The sequence below is a fragment of the Bombus flavifrons genome, chromosome 4, assembly GCF_040668555.2.
Source record: "Bombus flavifrons isolate JBK064 chromosome 4, iyBomFlav1_principal, whole genome shotgun sequence".
In the NCBI taxonomy this organism is placed as follows: domain Eukaryota; kingdom Metazoa; phylum Arthropoda; class Insecta; order Hymenoptera; family Apidae; genus Bombus; species Bombus flavifrons.
The window spans coordinates 9371352-9391298 of record NC_138445.1 but is presented as its reverse complement, the minus strand read 5'-3'; the positions used below and the strand labels follow the sequence as shown (position 1 = coordinate 9391298).

Sequence of the window (19947 nt, the reverse complement as noted above, 5' to 3'; positions counted from 1 at the left end):
CATCTCTGTTCTTACTTTTCTTAGTAAGAGATGTTAACCATGCTTGAATTCAAGGATGTTAATTTAAGTATAATAAACTAGAATATAATATAATAATATAGTAATGGAAAAAATGTATTAATCTGTAACTATATATAAGAATGAATTCAGTGGTAGAATCTGTAACTATATATAAATTTTTAGATAAAGTTATGTTTTGTAGAAGTTGTATGAGTGAACAAAATAATCCAAAAATTAGATAAAGTCTAAGCAGTAATGTTGAAAACATCGTGTAAATTAATTAATACGTTTAAAATAAAAAAGGTAAATATCATATAGGTAATTCATCTTCATTATGAATTAGATGTAGCATTTTCTCTTTTTTTAATGTACAGTTATACATATCACTTATTAATATGAAAGAGAAAGAACATAATTTGATATATAATTCAAATGATATGTTGGTGTAGAATTATTGGGTTCAACTACTAGCAAAATGCTCTACAGCGACGAAAAGTAATATCAAAAATAATCTTGTGCAGTTTTCAGAACACGAAGCTAAAATTTTACAACTAGTTAATACAAGTAAATTGAACAATTTAACACAGTGAGTAAATTATTGGTAATATTTAAGTGATAATATTTAATCTATTTATCTGATTGTTTATGTTATTTAAATATAGATTCATATCGGCATTAGATGCTGAAACATTAATATCGAAGCGTACCAGTAATGGACTTTATAAATCATTAGATGATGTTTTATTAAAGACAGAAATAGATGTTGATAGTTGGAAACATTTTTGTACTTCATTCATTAAACATAACAAGAAGAAATGGAAGAAGTTCATAAAACCTGACATAACAACAGTACAGAAACAATAATATATTTATATTACTTCTAACAGTCGAATAGTGTTAGGTAGTGCATTATGTTAAAAAAATAAACTGTTACAGATGCCAGCAACGCTATTGGGTATATATGTAGGACCCACTGCAATAACTTGGTCATTAGTAGATTGTGATTTTAACGTGTTAGCTTGGGATTCCATAATTTGGCAGAATAACTCTTTGAAATATGATATAATCAACTCGGTGAATATCTTAAATCTGATATTTCAAAGTAAAGGAGATTTACTATTTTACTCAACACTTATATGAACTTTAGGTACCACTTTTTGTCGAACAATTACCACTATCTAGTTCTTATGTAATAGAAGAACATAGAATTAATAGCAGATTACATCATACTTCATTCATGATACAACATCAGATACTCATTTCTATTGCAAGCTGTATCACATTAATAAATCGAAGTATGTTTATACAATTATAGCAGAATTATTAACAATATAGCAGAAACGAATAATGCTTACTAAACTTTCTGTAAACTAATTTTTCTAGGAACAAATAATTCGGATTCATTAGCAAATATTCTGTACATATTAAAACCTTCGACGACAGCGCGTTTTTTTAATCTTATGGTTGCATCTGAAGTAATTGCTGTAAATTACTTTATGAAGAGACTACTAAATGATACCAAGAAAGATGATGAATGGTTACGGGATATACACATACCCCATAAATTAAAAAAAAAATATATTGAAAAAGTTGCAACTGAAAGAGAACAGATGGGCTGGTCTCTATTGACATCTTTAGCTTGTTTACATATTATTAAAAATTGTATATCTTGATGTATAACCTAATTTCATTAATAAAATTTATTATTGTTTGTTAATTAAAAATTTAATTTATACAAAAAATGTGAATATCGCAGAAATTTTAATAAGAAAACCACTAGGTACGAGAATAATAAAAAAGAGAATGAAAAAGAAAGGAAAGATGTTACTGTGTTACATGTGGAAGAAATTAAGAAACGAAATATAACGGCTTACCTAAAGAAAACCAAATTATAAATGTAAAAATCATGTTTTTATTAGCAGAAAGTATTCTGTTACTTATGTTTGACAAAAAAATCAGATGTAGATTAATTTCGTGTTAGTACGCTATCTTACAATATTATTGTATTGTATAAATAGATATAAATAAATTAAATTCAATATAAACATTAGCCGTTTTTCTTACAAAGTATAACATAGTTAAATGTTATAACATTTTTTTCAAGAAACAATTTTTTTGGAAACATAGTACGAAGAAATATGTGTTCAAGAAAGCTTCATATCAAGTTTTCGTATAACAGCTCAAGGCTCAGGACTTCAAGGTTAGTACAATGTATAGAGGTCCACTCATTTATTATATATTATTTTTATTATACTATCATACTATCAACACATAGTACAGTGTAATTTAATATATCTTGCTCCTAAATACAAATGCCTTTTAATTAAATAAACAGGTAAGTAAACGATTGGTCACAATAGTAGCGGTAATATTATATACCGGCATGTATGTACCATTGTGAGCATCGAGTAAGTATTTGAGAGCAAGATATCCGAAAAGTGACTATTGCAACAAATTCGTACGGTCAACTAAAAATCAATATGTTTAGACAATACTTTTGTACCCAAACCCATAATGTTAAATTAGGTACATTTATTGAAAAGATAGTAACCGCTACTTAATCCGGCAGTGATGCTGTAAAAGAACGTTATTATTTAATCGAATATGCATAAGCACACCACAAAGTTCTCCACTGTATGTATCTGATGACGTTTCAAAAAAGTGGTAGCTCAAAACAACAAACGGTAAATGATAGTATATGTTGACTTGACACTAAGAAATCAGTGAATTGGTACACCACTTGCAGATGCTGAATTGAATTGCGTGTGCCGGTGCTCGTGTGTGTTGTGTATCTCTCGGTTAAACTAATATGATACATTATGAATAAACGGGTAGAATAGTTGATTAAGCTTGTATTCTTTCGTATATCAATACTTTATGAAACATACAATAAATTAAAGTTAACTTAAAGAGATTTCGTACGCCAATCTCCTTGGTAATCGTTTGATGTACAAATGATGGTAATTTACCCTCAATTTTTCGATCGTGCTGTGAACGTATATAATTATCTCTATGAATTGAATAACAGAAGTATTAACCAGTACTCCATTTTACTTTCATTGCCGATGGACTACAGATCATCGAATCTGTCATCGAAACGACAAGTAGATACGCTATACAATTGAACTATGTGATTGCACGCACCTCTTTCAATGTGTTACTCGCAATCGCATCGCTGCCAGGTTAACGCAATTAATTAAATCGTTAAAGTAATACCCGATCAGACCAGCTGGATACGAGTCTTAACATATATGTATATTGATATATCTAATATATAATTCTGTGTATATAATATATCTATATGTATATTAATACGTATGTGCACGTTTGTATTACGCTACAACACATCGTGAAACAAAAACCGTTAAGTACGTTATAATAATTACTATTTCCTTTTTTTCTCCTCCCCGCCTCTTTATATAGTTTACAACGCACTTTTCTGCCTTTTCCCTTTTTTTTTTGCTTTGTTTTCGTTTTTTTTCCCTATAACCCGGGACGACCTTTTTACGCAAGCGTATACGTGTATAAAATCTAGATCCAGCTTAAAACGTACACATCATCTCGTGGACCGTGCACCGAAGCGATATTACCAGCTCGCTTCGAAATCGTGCGAAAACGATGCGGCTTGAGCATCATGAAATATAACTGAGGACTGAGGACAGAAGAGTGTGTCTCGCGATCACGAAACTACGGCTCTATACTTGGATGGACACGCAATCAATACACAATTACAACATTACAAACAATACTCGATATTTTTTAAATATATATAATAATATTACTAAAATTATGCAGTGTCCCGGATTTTTCTCTGCCGAATGGTTCAAGCATATTATATAAGTAAAAATAACAATAATTTGATTAAAAAGTTATAACAAAAATACGATATAACAATGAATCGATTTTTCGTCTAATTTCGTTTTAAAATGTTACCTGTTTTTATAAAAATACACGAGAACTTAAATTTATTACATTACGGATACATTACGAATGCAATCTTCACAAGTAAAAAACTAGTGACGTGATATTTGTTGATTTTGGGCTAAAGAATTAGCTTTCCTCGACTTCATTCATCATGCTCATTTAATCATTATATCTAACATTAAACCAGTTAATGAACTATTATTTTTACTCATAAAACTGACAATAAAATCCATAAAGCTGAAAAAACCTGGGACATCCTATATAGCATCTGTCTTTAGATTATTACAGAATTTTTCTTTGCTTGAAACTGCAATTCCTTTCGCGAACGAAACGCATAGCAAATGTTTGATAAATCTTTTTTGCAAACACATAAAATGAGGAAAACGAATTACAATCTTAGACAGAAGAAGCTCGATTAACTATTGTTAAGTATACTCGAAACCGCACGGAATGATGTAATTCAAACTAGCAACATCTTCGTGTATTTTCAAATCGTTCAGTGTTATTGAGCCATCCATTGATGAACCTGACGGTTCCTCGAGGATTTCCGCAATTCATAGTGTCTCTCTTGTTCTAATGCGTCCACATCTTTGACATATAATACCCTGATAGGATTACAATAATTCAGCTTAATGTTTAGCATGTCATCGAGGATCATAATATCGCGTTTCTTGATTCGTCTTAAGATGCTCTCTTTTCTCTGTAGATGCGTAGCGTAATTCCAATAACAGGGCGATCAACGAACTGTCACGTTTCAGACACACACTCGCTTCACAAGTTAATAGATGTCGCGAAATCGGAACAATCGCTTTACACGTTAAATAAAAACTACGTATCTAAGCCAGTCTTCCTCTTATTCTGCCAATTTCACATTGATCATTGCGCGTTTCTTTCGTTCCAACGTCCTTTCCATGTTTACTAGTATAGTAATTGTTCAGACGAATGAAATTAGAAGGATAACGCTGATCAATTTTATCCGCTCCGTATTTTTCTTCACAGAACGCCGAATATCGTTCAACATTCGGAAAATTACATACATATATATAAATGTATATGTATATCCATTAAACATTCATTAGACGAGTAGAACATTTTTCGCGTGGCGTATGCTTGTACAATCGAAAGATCTAACAAGACAGGATATTAACATACGAAAAAATCAGGGATATCTCTTCCGCAACGTTCTAGTTTCAATATGAAATATATCACGATTAAATTTCGCTGGCCTGCATGCGATTTATACAATTGTTTTACAACATCAATCCCATAATACGTCACGTCACATCATCGCTGTCAGATTAAGCAAAGAATGTGATATTTGAACGATGCGATCGCATCATGATAATATTACGACACGCCCGTTTAACAAGGAAACGATTGTGCCACGGGAAATACATGTTCAGTGATAATAATAATAATAATAATAACAATAATAATAATAATGATAATAATAATAGTAATAATAATGATAATGATAATAATAATAATAATAATAATAATAATGATAATTAAGAGACGACCGATAAATGACGGAGAGATGTATGGACAGTTTATATATTGTGAGACTTTCATGCGATGATATCGGACGATTGTCGATAGGCAATCGAGCTGCATTACTCGTATTGCTTTGATTGAACTCGTCAAAAGTACGAAGAGGATGATTTCATTAACCCTCGGCACTTTTGCCCCTTCCGGTGCTTTCTCTAACATAACGTTAAGCTACATATACACATCTTCATACAAAGTTGCTGCAAGTTGTTAGAACAAGTATCGCTTAGTAATGGGAGTAGCATCGAGGGCAAGATTTTTTTATCGATGGCTACTTTACACATGGGGACAGTGAGACGACGAATATCTTTACGATTTTTTTTAGTTATTACTTTAGACATACGGTCGTGTACTTTAAATACATTTACAATAGCCTATTTATAGCTCAGCGCACTATCTTTTCCCTTAGATACCACACAATTAGAAATAACGAGAGACACAAATAGAGAGGAAAGCGCGAAGAAAATAGTCGCACAAGCTCCATTGCTCCGGTTTCTTTTCCTCTTGTTTAAAGATATTTGGTCCGATGCTAAGAGACGGTTAAGCTTAGGCAAGCGTCAAGCATGCCAACGCGTAACAGTATGAGCTTTTCTAGAACGGCCGTCGATAGTAGTATGCATGAAAAACGGAAATCGTACACGGGGAACAGGATTATGCTGATACATACGCTTAACGCGTTGACATTTTATCATGATTAAATAACTAATTGCGACAAAGACCAAGCGATTCTCTTTTTTGTAAATCAGATAGATTATACTATTGCCAAACCGTTGTAATATCATTGACGGTGCACTTTGTATTTTTATGGGAACAGTATTGTCAACGCTTCGAAGGTATGCGATCAGTAGAATAACCCACTACCTAGCTTGGTACGCTCAATTAGTCAAGGAATATTCTCTTTTAAACGCTTTGGACTAGACTGGCGATGAACGAACGAACGAGATCGTGCCGATTTGAAGCAACCTGGCACGCTTCAAATTCACGCACGATCGAATGTTTCTCTGTTCCGGAAGCAACCGAGGAAAGGAACCCTGTGTGGCACAGTGAAGTAACGTGTATTAAAATTACAAGTGAGATTCATTCGCAGCGCACTTAATTACGGGTTGTTAGTTATGTTTTTTTTCTCTTTTTATACGACGCAATTACTTCCAGTAACGATGACACGAAACATACAACCGCACAGACGAAAAAAACTGACGAAAACAGTTCATGCTAATCAAGGAATAAAAATTTACTGGCTCGGTCGTCACACACACGAAAGGGCAACACGCAACACGTAGGAGAGAGAGAGAGACCACACTTGTTAGATACATACAGTAAATTTAAATTGGGTCGACTCTACTTAAGCGTTTACATTTAATTTATCCGAATGTTGGCTCCGCACAGATAAGTACTCCGTCTAAATATACTTTTCAATTCGGTGTGCGAGAATAGTCTTCCACTATATTAAATATATATATATATATAAATATAAATATAAATATATATAAATATACATACACCTATTTATCTATTTATATTTATATTTATATACCTATGTGTCGTGTATGTATGTATATATCTCTTCTTTTCTCGTTTTTAATTGCCCGATTTTCCTTTGTTTCGACATAAACGATCGAGTCATGACTCGCATCGATTGGAACTTTTGATTCACTCATTTTAACGATGCAACCAACAGTCAATAAAGTTCGATTCGATATAGTTCGGAAATTCCTTGATTCTGATAGATTCTAGATTCCTATTCTTTCTTTACTTCTTTTAATTTTTTTTGTAATTTTTTTCCTTTTTCTTTTCATGTTGGAAGCAGTAGTAATAAGAGGCATCTGTCTGAAATACTCCGTTGAAAATAATATCACAGCCTGGAGACACGGTGGAAGACTAAGAACCACGGCTAAAGCTTCGCTGCTGAATTCTCGAAAGCAACTGAATACAATGGCACGGATAACGGGAATTCAGACCAGAACAGTGCTTCTTCTTCTTCTTCTTCTTCTTCTATTTCGTCGTTCATTTTGTAAAAACTTAGAGATTCGATAAAAAAGAGCAAACTTAACGAAAATAGAAAAATTCGAAAATAAAAATTAATAACACAACATTTCGCTAGCAGTTTCTATTGCTACATTATTTTTCTTTCGTTCTCACATTACTAGTCTCCTCCTCCTTTCTCCTCCGTGATTGTGATATTATTTAAAAAGCTTGTCGCTTCTGAGTTTCAGTCGTACAGTGAATATATAGTTGTCCTTGTTTCGTAGTAATAAAACGTTTGACCGTTTTCTCTCGATTCGCCGAGGAGAAAATACGACGAGTAGACGGCCGTTAAAAAGTGACTAGCATACGCACTTGTTCGCACAACTTCAAACTTGTTCAAATTAGTTCAAACTGTTCTTTTTTTTCCTTTTTTTTTTCTTTTATCACGATGCTAGACGTATATCATACATGTATAACGTGTATCATACACGTGTAACAAAAATAGGTTTATAGGTTTCTTTTGGTCGATTTTTGTTACCAGGATTCACCGATAAGACACACATGAACATGATTTGAGACCACACTGTTCAGCCATCTTTTTCACAGTAACACTGTAAAATATTTAAAACTGAAGAATAATTGAACGTTGATTTTTGCAAATCTAAATACTTAATAATGTAATTAAATAATCTCCTAGAAAATAATGGCTGTGCATTTGAGCCTGCAATAAAAAATAGCTATTCCTTTAATTTTCTCTCATGTCAAAACGTGACGTGAATTTTTTAAAATAACTAACTCGTGAAATGATGTAACCATGGATGTTGTATCAATGCAATTGGCTATATTATTGATCGAAAAATGTATCGTTTCTAGTACAATATACTGATTATGTGCGCTACAGCAAGTGTTCTATTTCAATTTGTAACAAACGATCGTAAGCAATAACAAGTATAAATATATGCAGATAGAACAACAAAGATCAAACGTTATCTGCTGTGCGCGTATATGTATGTAAACAATTAAATAAACGATGCTTTATTGTGCGCTATGCGAATATATGTTTATCTTGCAATACTTTTTTATTAATGCAAAGAGCAAACCATAAAATTAGGAACATGAGAATTAGGAAAATCGTTCTATTAAATATATAGGGAAGAAAGAGAGAAATAGTTTCTATTCAGGTATTGTTAGATGAAATGTTTAAATATTAAAATGATATTTCTCTTACATTCCCAGCCCTTCCCTTTCTAAAGATGAACATAAATGCCACGTGTTCTTATATCAGATAGTTGTTGGTTTGCGTTTAAAAATCGTGTAGGTACTAGTAATTGTTCTAACTTGCCTGTTATGCTCTTTGCCTTCTTACATTTTTATTTCTTCTAACATAGCATTTTAGCTATGATTTATCATCACCATCGTGTTAAAAACACGCTGACGATTAGGATGTTTATCACGCATGTCTATATCATTGTCTATTAATTTTATAACTAAGCTAGTATTTCCACAATAAGCTGTATCAATAAGAATTCTTCTACGTTGTGAAGGTATAATGTATGATACCCTAAAAGTATCTTCATCTCCTTCGATGAATCATCGAAATATGCGAAATAATTTAATTCATTGATTCTTGACATTTTCAATAAAATGAAATACAGCTCTTAAATTGTCAAGTACAAGAATAAAGAATGGCATAAAGGTACATCATTTAAGAACTCTGTGAGTCTGTCGATACGTTGCATCACTCCGAGTATTTCTTCGCTTCTCTTTCTTTCTTTTTGCAGACAATTCAATGAAAATCTTATTTAGTATCCAGACTTCTATCTTGTAAACGTTTCGAGCACATGACAAGATAGGCTAATACTTCTTGATCTGATGCAGTCTTAGAAAATTTACTTCGGTAGTATGATGCAGATACGAACCAGTCGAAATGCCTAGTTTCCTTTTCTTTTGTTTTCTTTGCATTTTTGTTATCTCTTCACTGTGTGTCATAGGTACAAACTTGGTAACTATTAACGACGTTTCTTACTGGTATACGTCTAAGTGAACAGTCATTACGAAAGTCGACTCGAGATGATACTTGAAAATACGCGGATGAGATTCATAAAGTGGGTGGTACAAGTTTGTGCTCATTTTACATTACTGTACGAAAGTATCGGGTCTTTAGTACAGCAGTGCAACGTATCACTGCTCGCGAACAGTTCATCGGATATCGGAAATGTTAGCTTTGCTGCCAAAGATTTTGACTAGTTGATCTTCGTAATCGTCGATATTACGCTTCATAAGTTCCATGCAAGGCCCAAGTAAGCGTTCGAAAGCTTCAACGTCCAAAACTGAAAAAGTCGTATAAAAAAAAATACGCAATTTATGATTGTACTCTTCCTCGAACTGAATCGCATGTACATATATACAGCAATAGTCTAATGATCACTTATTCATGCCCATATGTATAATGGTAGATACATAAATAGATGCATTAGCGCATAGTAACCTAATGGACCGTATCAGAAGGATGTGAAAAGAGAACTTACAGGCCAGCTTTACGTCGCCCACAGCGTAGGCCGAAGCAGCGCGAGGTTTATGTGTTACCAGCGCCAACTCGCCTAAGTACCCACCAGCGGGAACTCTATTAATCTATAGTATCAAACAGAATACAAAATGACATTTATACAATTGACAACGTAATTAGTGCACTAGTTTCCTAGGTAACTATGGTATCAACCTCATCCTGTACCGAGCTATGTATGTCAATGATTGTTGCAATTATGTGACACGTTGGAAAATGAAAATCAACAAGCTGTCGTACCTCGATTTCGCGACCGTGATCTCCTATTATGGTGATCCTGACGACGCCGTCCTCGACAAAATACATTCCGTCAGCTGTGTCGCCCTGTTTGATGATCTGTTCGCCATCTGAATACTGTTTTGGTACTAGAGCATCCGCCAGGTTCATACGCTCATATGGCTGAAGAGAATCAAATTGGGACGCTAATATTACTCAGCTATTACAGTCCTTATTATTCTATAGGCGTAACTACGTGTGCAATTGCATTATACCAAAATTAATACTAAATTAGCTCGTTATGAAACAATGAAGTACAAAATAAATGTTAACAACTTTAATTCTAGCTGAACGTTTCTTGGCAATCGAAGTTCCTTGCGCTTCATCCAAAATTCAATAATATATTAGAGATGTAATTGCAAATGGTCAGCTGTTATCATCAATCAAATAGAACATCCTGAAATATCGTCTGACCGTTTCCTTAAACAAGCACCTAACTTGCATATAGTATGCTCAATCTGTTAAACTACAATAAGCGATGAAGCAATATCGCTTCCAAGTAATCCTCTATTTACGTTCAGCGCGATATCTTCCGGTACAAATTCCATAAAACTTGCCTCGAGATGTTTAAGCATCGGGACCTTGTTGATAAGGTCTTCGTACATCTTGCGTTTTTTGTAGGCGGATTTCAATAAAATACGCCGGAAAGTTTGTCTATCCATGGCCCATAGTGTACCAGGCGTGATGGCCTTGATACTGGCCGCCCTCGGCATATTGTAAAGGAGCGCGAGCTCACCAAAAGCACCACGATTGTCGTACGTATGTATCATGGATTCCACCCCCGACTGCTGATCTTTCACGTACACTTCGAACTTTCCTCTGAAAGAGGTACAACAATTGGATGGTCCATCTTCTACAACCGGTTCCATCCGGTTTCTTAGAGTTTGCGAGTGAAGAAGAGAAGAACATATTTTACCTCTCGATGACGTAGAAGTTGTCACCATCGTCACCTTGTCGGATAATAAATTCTCCAGGCTGCACGCTCTTCTCAAACATCGCGTCCAATACGTCAGCCATTTGTTCCTGCAAGAAATTCATGCAACGCATGTGCGTACACGCGTGTCGTAAATATTTCATGACTAGAAACGTTTGCTGTTTTCTAATATTCGAGAACAACAACCATAATTGTTACATTTCGAGTCAGATGGTGTACAGATATGGATATACGTAAGGTGACCACGTATCTTATGTAATTGGGAAAATGACTTTAAAGCGACAAGCGAAAATTATATTATGGATATAATAGGGTTTTTCTTTTTTACTTTTTTTGAAAAATTTCGGAAGCGCGATTGTTTAATGAAAATGAGAAAAAAGGCACAGAATGACAATATAACAGTACAGTAAGTTCACAGTACAGAAAATTAACTACTACAGATGAAGAATTAGTACAACGAATTAATAATTCAATTCTCAAGAAACTTCCTGCTGTATCTACCTAAAAGATCAACATTCTGAAATAGGAATTAAAGCATTTCAAGCGGTCAACAATGAATCCTCCCAAGACGTGGAACACATATATAAATACACGTAAAATATACATAGTCGATTTGCCGTATTCTATAATCCAAAAATGGATGTTTATAGCTTTGTAATAAAGTAAAACACCACATAACACATTTTTCTCTTATCCTCACTTTTTGACTATACTACTGCAGTTTTTAGGATTGAATTAATAATAGTGAACACTTTGAATATACTAATACATTAATCATCTTAGACACCCTAAAATCCATGGCAGAAAGCTAGCTATACTTCATTATTCTTTCATAGTTTCCGAGATTCTACGGCTATTAATGAATTGAACGATCTCCAAGTAAAATTAAAACCAACAGAGTAAGAGCTGCGAGCATTCTCTTCATCATTAGAAATTTATATTTGTATGCTAATCAAGTTATTCGGCTGTTTCTCTCTTTAAAGTAATACGTTGCCGAGAGTCTGCATCCCAGTTAAGCAGATTACACGTACTCATTGGCATTTCCACGAGTTGGCGCGAGCCCTCGCTGCTCCGTATCCCTGTTTCAATTACGCGCAAGCTAGAGAGTGTACGTGTACTATGTTTAACTTACCTCGTCTAGAGCCCGAAACAGGAGAATATGTTTCACGCTGTCACCGAGCCTCTGCCGCTGCTCGTCGCTCTTCGGATGCACCATCTGCAATCAATGAATCGCACGGATGATATCATGAATAGAAGCAATTCTGATTTAATAACGATTTTATTTCCTATTAGCATGTCACAGATTTTGTGTAATCTTAATTACAGTTTGTTCGACAATTAACGGATTATGAGTTGTTCTATCACTGTTGTAAAATACATAACTTGAATTGCATTAGATTTCATCGAATATTTAAATCTGTAAATTCTTCAAACTGTTAATGGCCAAGGAATTACGATCATCCCGCGGCACGTATCAATATTATAAATTAATTGCAGCGTGATCGATCGATAACGCTAGGTCTGAATATACTGTGTCTGTTATAAAAAGAAAGGGTTTCCCATTAGATACGCGTGGGTAGATTGCACAGCACGGTAAGTTTAAAAAAAAAAAGAAGAAAAATCGAACTCTTTTATGATCTTACGTTTGGTTCACCAGCGGCCGATACCGGTAGCGTTGGAAAATAGTAAAAGCCCTAAGAACTCTAAATTGCATGGTGATAATCAATTGTGGCTTATCTTTTTTTCAAATAATCGATTCTCATAGAGGGATTGATACATTGAGCTATACCATCCATAGGACACTACCGTGCAGCTGTTTCAAATCCCGACCTGCTTTTTTTAGAAACCCAACACGAGGATAAACAGATCTAAGCCGTATTCCGTTTCATATTATCTGACCTTTGCATTCAACTCTGGTTAGTTTCACAAGAAATAGTCGATCTGACATTGTTCTTATCCACGGTTTTATAACTGAGTTAAAAAAACCATCTTCTTCAAATCGATATCGTAATTCGATTATATCAATCTGTCCCATACTTTGCTCCAGCATCTGCTCCCAACACAATGGTAAAGCTTTTTCACTAACCGAAGTTACAGTCCTTATTTTAGGAAAGAGCATGCCTCTCTTTTTTTCTTAATCGATTCATCTACATCTTAATCGCGCGTTGTTTAAATCCTGTCCGTATGCGCGCAATAAACATCTTTCCCAGTAGAACAGTCTAGTTTTCAATGTCGCTGAACGTTGAATTGAAACTTTTGCATAAAACGAAACGGCGAACTCGAAACTCGGTGGCGAGGACTCCATGCGTCAGAGATGACATTATCTAATTGCTCCGATTAAGACGAACGGAGGAGGAAATTGAAAATTTCGCTGAAAATCGTATTTTCAAGACAGACCGCCCTACCAGTTTGCCCATCGATTACTCGACTACCCGAGTTATATATTACATTCACCGTCATACGATGCTGTGAAGTGATTCATTAAAAACGAAACATCTAATTATCTCCTTTGATGTTAAAATTAGAAGATACTTGGAATCATTCTTTTTTAGAACAAGCAAGGCTATCGGTATTTGTCATATAGCTATTAAACCTATTTGTATAACATATACGTGCAATTGTTAAGGATCAAACAACGCTCCCATATCAAGTACAAGGCCGTAAAATATGGGATAACATACTCGGAGATCAAGTCATTTGAAAAGATGACCGTCCAATTATTTCGAGCATCGTATCAACGCTTCACACGAGAAGCGATCAAGCTCCGGCTACCTCCCCCAGATATCGATTTGCCTTGTTTTAATCAACTAGCTCAACAATAAAACATGTATGCATCTACGTCAAAAAGGGCATGTGGTTGGTTACGCTTGAAAAAATATCGATAGCCTTGATCGGTTTAATATAAACGATTCATGGAGAAATTGATCTCCACATCTTATTTATCGTGTGGAAGCTATTCAACTTTGTATTCCTCCGTAATAAAATAATTAGATATTTCGACCAGTCCACCCAGTATATTCCCAAAGATTTTCCAATCGGTTTAAGTAGCTCAAGTTACCGATAATAATCGAGATCGGTGCAGCCTTTTGAAACGCTTTCGAGCAGTACGATCCCGATCTGATGAACCTTCCCCATGTGTCCTCTTTCTTTCTCAGGCTCTCGCTCCTTCTCACTCTTTCTCATTCACGAACACGCTCACGTGTACACGTATATATATCATACATATGTAAGTCACGTCGGTAGCAGGTTATCGAACACGCGCTCTGACGTCACAAAGGTACATCGTTCGCATCGTCGAGCAAAGTAAATCATCCCGTTTCGTCACCCGCACAGCTTGAATACGCTCGTGTTTCGATAAAAAGAAAAAGAAGACATTTTCTGCTCTCAATGTTTCGCGTGATTCACATCGAGCAACGTGTCAGATCGTCGAAACTCAGGCTCCATAGCGGTAGCGAGTCTTCTGCGAACCGCGTGCAGTTTCTTTCGAAGCGATCGACTATGTGTTATTATCCGAACGAGTCATAAAGCATCCATATTTAGCTTTTATACACTCGGTACACGTGTACATGTAGATGTATGTATTCTTTGTACGCATGTATATTGTATATGTGAAACAAGTTAACCCTATCCTTGTCGCGTTCCAATGTACCGTAATAAAGGGTTTATTTTTTAGTCCCTTCAACTCAACTCGATACATTTAACTCAAAGATAGTTAAAATTCTCCTAAAGAATAGTTCTCCTTATCGTGGTTGATTTTCCAGTCGTATAGTTCGATTAATATCAATCGATCATCGATTGAACATGTAGCTTTCGTTCGGGACTAATATATCGACAATATGGTTCCTTGCGTAACGTGACCAAAAGTACAGAGAGATGTATATAGAGAATGAGAATGAAATGTCACTGAAATCAATCAAGATTTGTTGAATGGGACGAGTGAGATTGGAAAGGAGAAAACGCACCTTAATTCCATCGTCTTCCTCGTCATCTTCAGGGTTGTAGGCTTCCGCGAAGACACTCTTCCTCCTATTCTGGAACCTTCCGATTGGTGGTTCTATAAAGAATGAGAAGGATTTAAATATAGAATTTTTTAATTATTCTTTAGTTATACTTTATAATATATCTATCTTCTGTCACAAGTATTCTTCTTTCGTTTCGTTTACGATTTGTATTAGTTTACAAATAAAAACGAATTAAACGTATGAAAAATATTGAAATTAATTAACAAATTGAAATTAACTTGAATTTCGAAATTGAATAAACACATCGGGAAAAAGGGATGAATTAAGCGGGAAAAGTCGTACCGGTCTCCATCGATGTGCACATATTTATGTAAATTTTTCGCACAAAGTCTGTAAGAATCACTAACACACTGTTCGAATTTCGAAGACAAATGTAGAGATTAAGTTTCAAAATTGAAACAATATCGCGCACTGAAAGTTTTTCTGTGAACAAGTGTATCGGACGGGTTCGGAAGGAATACTCGACGCGATGGGAAGTCGCATCCCGAATGAAAATTCGCTGGCTTACCTTCCTCGACAGACTCGTCCGGCGTAGAAGAGGCGGTCTGCGCAGGGGCTTCAATCAACTGAGTTTGACGACTTTCCCGAAGTTGCGTGAAAAAACCTACGGCATAGTCGATAATATCCACTGGTTGCTCCAAGAGATAGCTGATCGTAAACTCTAATAGGACGTCCCGCAACTCGTCCGGCACTGTAATCTTGCCAGCGTTACGTTGACAACTCATTTTTTTCTTACACCAAACTATGTTCGAACAAACACACACTAGAATGGCATATGCCGGTAAACGCTCAACCAACGAATTATACGAGTTAATATTATTATTACTGCGTGGAACAGTCAACACAGATTCGATGTGTGTCACTTATTAAATGCCGAAATTTTCCTTATCATGAACTGTAGCGAGGCCAAAAGGACGTAAGACCCATGCGTTCCGCCCACTTTCGCGCCGGGTTAACACTTCTCGGCACAGCTCGAACTATATCCGGTCTCGCTGAAACCGCTTTGCCCTTTTGACACCAACTTTCAATGATCTTTTTTCTCTAACGCTACATAAAGCTGCGCGGAACATGCAACGGGCCAAATTCAGAGATGCGACTCAGTCGCAAAGATGGCGACTATTTCACGGCGCGGATCTTGACATTAGCAGAAGGATCGCACTGAACATTTAACTGGCAAATAGTAGGCAGATTGAGCATTATTGGACGGGAGCAAAACTATAGATCGTAGACCAACGATGAATTCCCACATAGTACACCACGTATTCGATTTCCACTACTTTTAGATATAGCCCCGTACAGTACGTATGGAATTCTTCGAACCAATGAAGCTCTTGATGTTTGATATACCGTTGCAGGCGACCTACTCCTTATTGGTTAGCGAACATTCCAAATGTAACAGGGTTAACGCGTATTGCGTACACGCTTTGATAAATAATTATTTCGACTTCGTCTTCCTTAAGTCCAATTCCTATTGACCTCGAAGAATGCCCCCTATAGGCACAGGATTAAAATACTTTCGGCTAATTCAAGCTCCGTTGGCGCTTCTGTGTTCAAGTTGAAGTATTTTTAACTATGCTTTAAATGGATACTACACGTGAATCTGAATATTAAAGTGGTGTCAAGCAATGTACAATAAATCACAATTCGTATACTTCACAACTATTTTTGTCTGATGACTACATGTGCTTGTCACTAGGATATTTATAGTACTATAACCTATAATATTCTTCTACTGTTCTACTGTTCTACTGTACATAAATTTAAGTATAGCAGGTTACTTTGGTGTAAACAAAACTTTAAACACTCGTATATAAGAGATGGCGGGAATAGAACAATTCGATGAATTCTTAGGTGGATCGCAACGATTGCCACATGAAGTCCACATTATGAAACTTGTTTCTGCGAGAGCTAGCGAAATTGCTGCAATGACATATTCCATAGGTATGTTAAACGATACACGAATCTACCCTAATAAATTTAAATTTTCTTAACAACATATAAATATATATTAAATACACTGGGAAAAATGATATCTAAATCATTATTTATTATTGCATTTACAGAAAATCCTCAACAAACGAAACTTGTATTTCAAAAACTGCCGGTATATATGCGTAGGCGTGTCATGTCCCATAATGCTAAGCGTTTACCCCGCCGATTACAGGAGGCACATTTAAATCAAATGACTAAATCCGGATTGCCGCCAAAAATTAAAAGACAGTCGCGTAGATATCGCAGACGATCTCGTAATTTACTCGCTGAATATAAACGAAGACAACGAAATAAAATTTGGTTGGAAACTCATATTTGGCATGCAAAACGTTTTCATATGATAGAGAAATGGGGCTACAGAATCGCAAGTTATGCGAATGATAAATGTTTCAAGGCTAATTATCGTGCGATGACAAAACACTGCTTGATGCAAGATATTTCATATTATACATGTATCGAAATTAATGGCCTTGAGAAAATTTTGAAAGAAACTTTAAGGAACCATTGTAATCCACTCGAATTAACATTTGCTGCACAAATTTTTATAGCAGGCACACGAGAAGGAACTGTAATGTTTTTTAAAAAGAATGGCTATCCTCAATTTCCAATCGGTCACGTACATTTTTTGTGGAGACCAAGTCGATCTGATCTAAGAACCATATGGATTTGGGTACATCCATCTTTCCTCGATGATTTCCTCGCGGAAATTATATCTAGTTTTGAATTTCGCTTGAGCGACGAACATTCTACTTCTACGAGTGATCAAAATACGGAATCTTGCTTATACATTAATAAAAAGAATTGTAAAATGAGTATTCATAAAAATACTTTTAATCGATTTCGTTTTTATGGACCATTGACAACTAGTGTTTTAACAAATGCTCTACAGTTGCCGAAATTCGATAAAATACTTAATTTGAAATTGGATGCCATGCAAGTAGATCATAATCAAATGGATTACGAGGAAGATGAAAATTCTGATAAATTGTGGCATATTAAGTATTACGATAATCAGGAAAATATTGAGTCTTTGAAAACTCAAGAAGAATTATGGCAAATGTTAAAAACGTTACAATCACCTAGTCAGTTGCCACCAAATTTTGTTTTTGGCTTTACTGTCTTGGATCCAAGATTCCATTTACCAGATAAAAGAACTAGACCTCAAAGAGAAACACAGACAATTGAAATGGTGTCAGTACCTCCTACAAATGCAAACTCTAGTCCACTTTGGGAACAGAAAATAAGAGAGAAAGTCAGTAAGACATGTGCAACAACAAGTGCAATTAATAAACTAAGAAGTCAATGCTTAATACCTGGTCTAGATAATGACAAATATTTTAATGAAAATATCATGGCAAAGATACCAGTATTGTTGATTCAAAAACCTAGTATCAGTAAAACAGGTAATTTTTATTAATAACAATTACATTGGAAAATTTTCTTATCAATAAAGATAATCAAGATTGATAAATATGTTATTTCAGGGTTAGGTTCTGGAGTAGATGTTATTCTTCCATCTAATTGGGGAATGCCATTCTGGCTTGCTTGTATATTTCGTTGCGTAAGAGTTGGTGCACTCAGAGAATCAAAATCTATACCATTTGAATGTGAGAATATGCAATCCCCAGATATTAATGATCCAGATACACCTGCATATACAAGAGAAGCATTAAGTACCAAATTGGAACTAAAAGAAAAGTATTTTCGTTATCCACCAAATAGGCGCGTGAACTTCGTTAAATTCGGAATTTCTAGTCCTTTTTTCTGTGAATGGAAGATCTTAATGAGAGAATGGGCAGATACAGACGATTTTTTTGTATTAAGAAATCGTAAATTATTAAATTTCTTGCAAAACAGCTTAGTTCAAGAAGATAATACAAGAAGATATAATACATCGAATAATCATGTATCAAGTCTTACTCTACAAAGTGCATTTGAAGATAGAAATTGTTTAATTCGCGTTAAAGTAGATATTATGAAAAAAGGACGTCCTAAAAGATTTGCAATAATATGTATGCCAACTAATGAAGACATAGAAAAGTTTAAGAACGATAGAAGTTGGTCAGGTCCTGTGGAAAAATTAAATGTTGATCCAAATGGAAGTATTCGTAAAATATCCCGAAAGAATCATTTAGCTCTTTTAAAACGGCTAAAGAAACAAAGAATACATCATAAAAAGACATTAACTAATAAATTAAGTGAAATGTTAAATAAAGATTTTCAAAGTTTTAGTTATGAAAATAAATTAAAGAATTTGTTAGAAAGAAGTCGTGAAGCCATATGCAAGCAAACTCAAAAAATGTCGCAGTTGTATCTTCCAGATTGTGTTAAAGTACGAAATTCTTGTGATAGAGAGATTATGGGTTATATTACAATGGGTGATTTCTGTTTTACAAAAGCAAAAGGTGTAGGTTTAGGATATGCAACATTAAATTCATTAATTGAGCTGATCAATAAAAAACATCCCTTTGTTCTTGTTAGAAATATTCAGACAAGACAATATAGAATTGCTAAATTACACGTAGTAATTTAACAGTAGCTATCCTGTAGTATTATTCGTAATAAATTGTTATTTAATATTTTAATTTATAAGTGAACTCTGTTAAATACCGTACCTTTTAAAATACCGTTTTGTAACATATATGATATCTGGTAGTTGAGTTGTTTACAATGGAAAAGAAAGAAAAGATTTGATAAATAAATCTAATCATTATATCGCATTC

General features: G+C 34.8%; 3 protein-coding genes across 6 annotated transcripts; 2 read left to right on the top strand and 1 right to left on the bottom strand.

Annotated features, from left to right (window-relative positions):
• The first annotated feature begins 162 nt into the window (after positions 1–162).
• On the top strand, positions 163–2045 carry LOC138179066 (uncharacterized). Of its 3 annotated transcripts, none has more exons than XM_069111510.1 (5): positions 163–303; positions 450–586; positions 663–1074; positions 1148–1295; positions 1384–2045. In XM_069111510.1, exons 3-5 carry the CDS (start codon positions 937–939, stop codon positions 1671–1673), a joined length of 576 nt encoding a protein of 191 aa, XP_068967611.1. In that variant the 5' UTR covers positions 163–303; positions 450–586; positions 663–936; the 3' UTR covers positions 1674–2045. The 3 variants fall into 3 exon arrangements, with proteins under 3 accessions (XP_068967611.1, XP_068967612.1, XP_068967613.1); XM_069111511.1 differs by having other exon boundaries at positions 450–590; XM_069111512.1 differs by lacking the exons at positions 1148–1295; positions 1384–2045 and having other exon boundaries at positions 663–879.
• Positions 1982–16607, bottom strand: Pka-R2 (cAMP-dependent protein kinase type II regulatory subunit). 2 transcript variants are annotated; one of them, XM_069111501.1, is made up of 8 exons: positions 15741–16607; positions 15173–15264; positions 12343–12426; positions 11193–11299; positions 10834–11095; positions 10241–10399; positions 9966–10068; positions 1982–9767 (listed from the first exon to the last, which is right to left on the bottom strand). In XM_069111501.1, the coding sequence occupies exons 1-8, from the start codon at positions 15955–15957 to the stop codon at positions 9637–9639; spliced, it is 1155 nt and encodes a 384-aa protein (XP_068967602.1). In that variant the 5' UTR covers positions 15958–16607; the 3' UTR covers positions 1982–9636. The 2 variants fall into 2 exon arrangements, with proteins under 2 accessions (XP_068967602.1, XP_068967603.1); XM_069111502.1 differs by lacking the exon at positions 15741–16607 and adding an exon at positions 15515–15730.
• A 131-nt stretch (positions 16608–16738) lies between these two features.
• Positions 16739–19943, top strand: Pop1 (POP1 ribonuclease P/MRP subunit). Its single transcript, XM_069111483.1, has 3 exons — positions 16739–17173; positions 17296–18627; positions 18709–19943. The coding sequence occupies exons 1-3, from the start codon at positions 17050–17052 to the stop codon at positions 19755–19757; spliced, it is 2505 nt and encodes an 834-aa protein (XP_068967584.1). The 5' UTR covers positions 16739–17049; the 3' UTR covers positions 19758–19943.
• Positions 19944–19947: the final 4 nt, after the last annotated feature.

What these genes read in the sequence shown, in the direction of transcription:
- LOC138179066 (XM_069111510.1), top strand. Translation starts at nt 937, where the DNA reads ATGCCAGCAACGCTATTGGGTATATATGTAGGACCCACTGCAATAACT. An exon ending in AATATGATATAATCAACTCG is followed by an intron (nt 1,075 to 1,147) that starts GTGAATATCTTA and finishes TATGAACTTTAG; the next exon opens with GTACCACTTTTTGTCGAACA. An exon ending in TATCACATTAATAAATCGAA is followed by an intron (nt 1,296 to 1,383) that starts GTATGTTTATAC and finishes TAATTTTTCTAG; the next exon opens with GAACAAATAATTCGGATTCA.
- Pop1 (XM_069111483.1), top strand. Translation starts at nt 17,050, where the DNA reads ATGGCGGGAATAGAACAATTCGATGAATTCTTAGGTGGATCGCAACGA. An exon ending in TGCAATGACATATTCCATAG is followed by an intron (nt 17,174 to 17,295) that starts GTATGTTAAACG and finishes TTGCATTTACAG; the next exon opens with AAAATCCTCAACAAACGAAA. An exon ending in ACCTAGTATCAGTAAAACAG is followed by an intron (nt 18,628 to 18,708) that starts GTAATTTTTATT and finishes ATGTTATTTCAG; the next exon opens with GGTTAGGTTCTGGAGTAGAT.
- Pka-R2 (XM_069111501.1), bottom strand. Translation starts at nt 15,957, where the DNA reads ATGAGTTGTCAACGTAACGCTGGCAAGATTACAGTGCCGGACGAGTTG. An exon ending in TGTTTCGGGCTCTAGACGAG is followed by an intron (nt 11,300 to 12,342) that starts GTAAGTTAAACA and finishes AATTTCTTGCAG; the next exon opens with GAACAAATGGCTGACGTATT. An exon ending in AACTTCTACGTCATCGAGAG is followed by an intron (nt 11,096 to 11,192) that starts GTAAAATATGTT and finishes TACCTCTTTCAG; the next exon opens with AGGAAAGTTCGAAGTGTACG.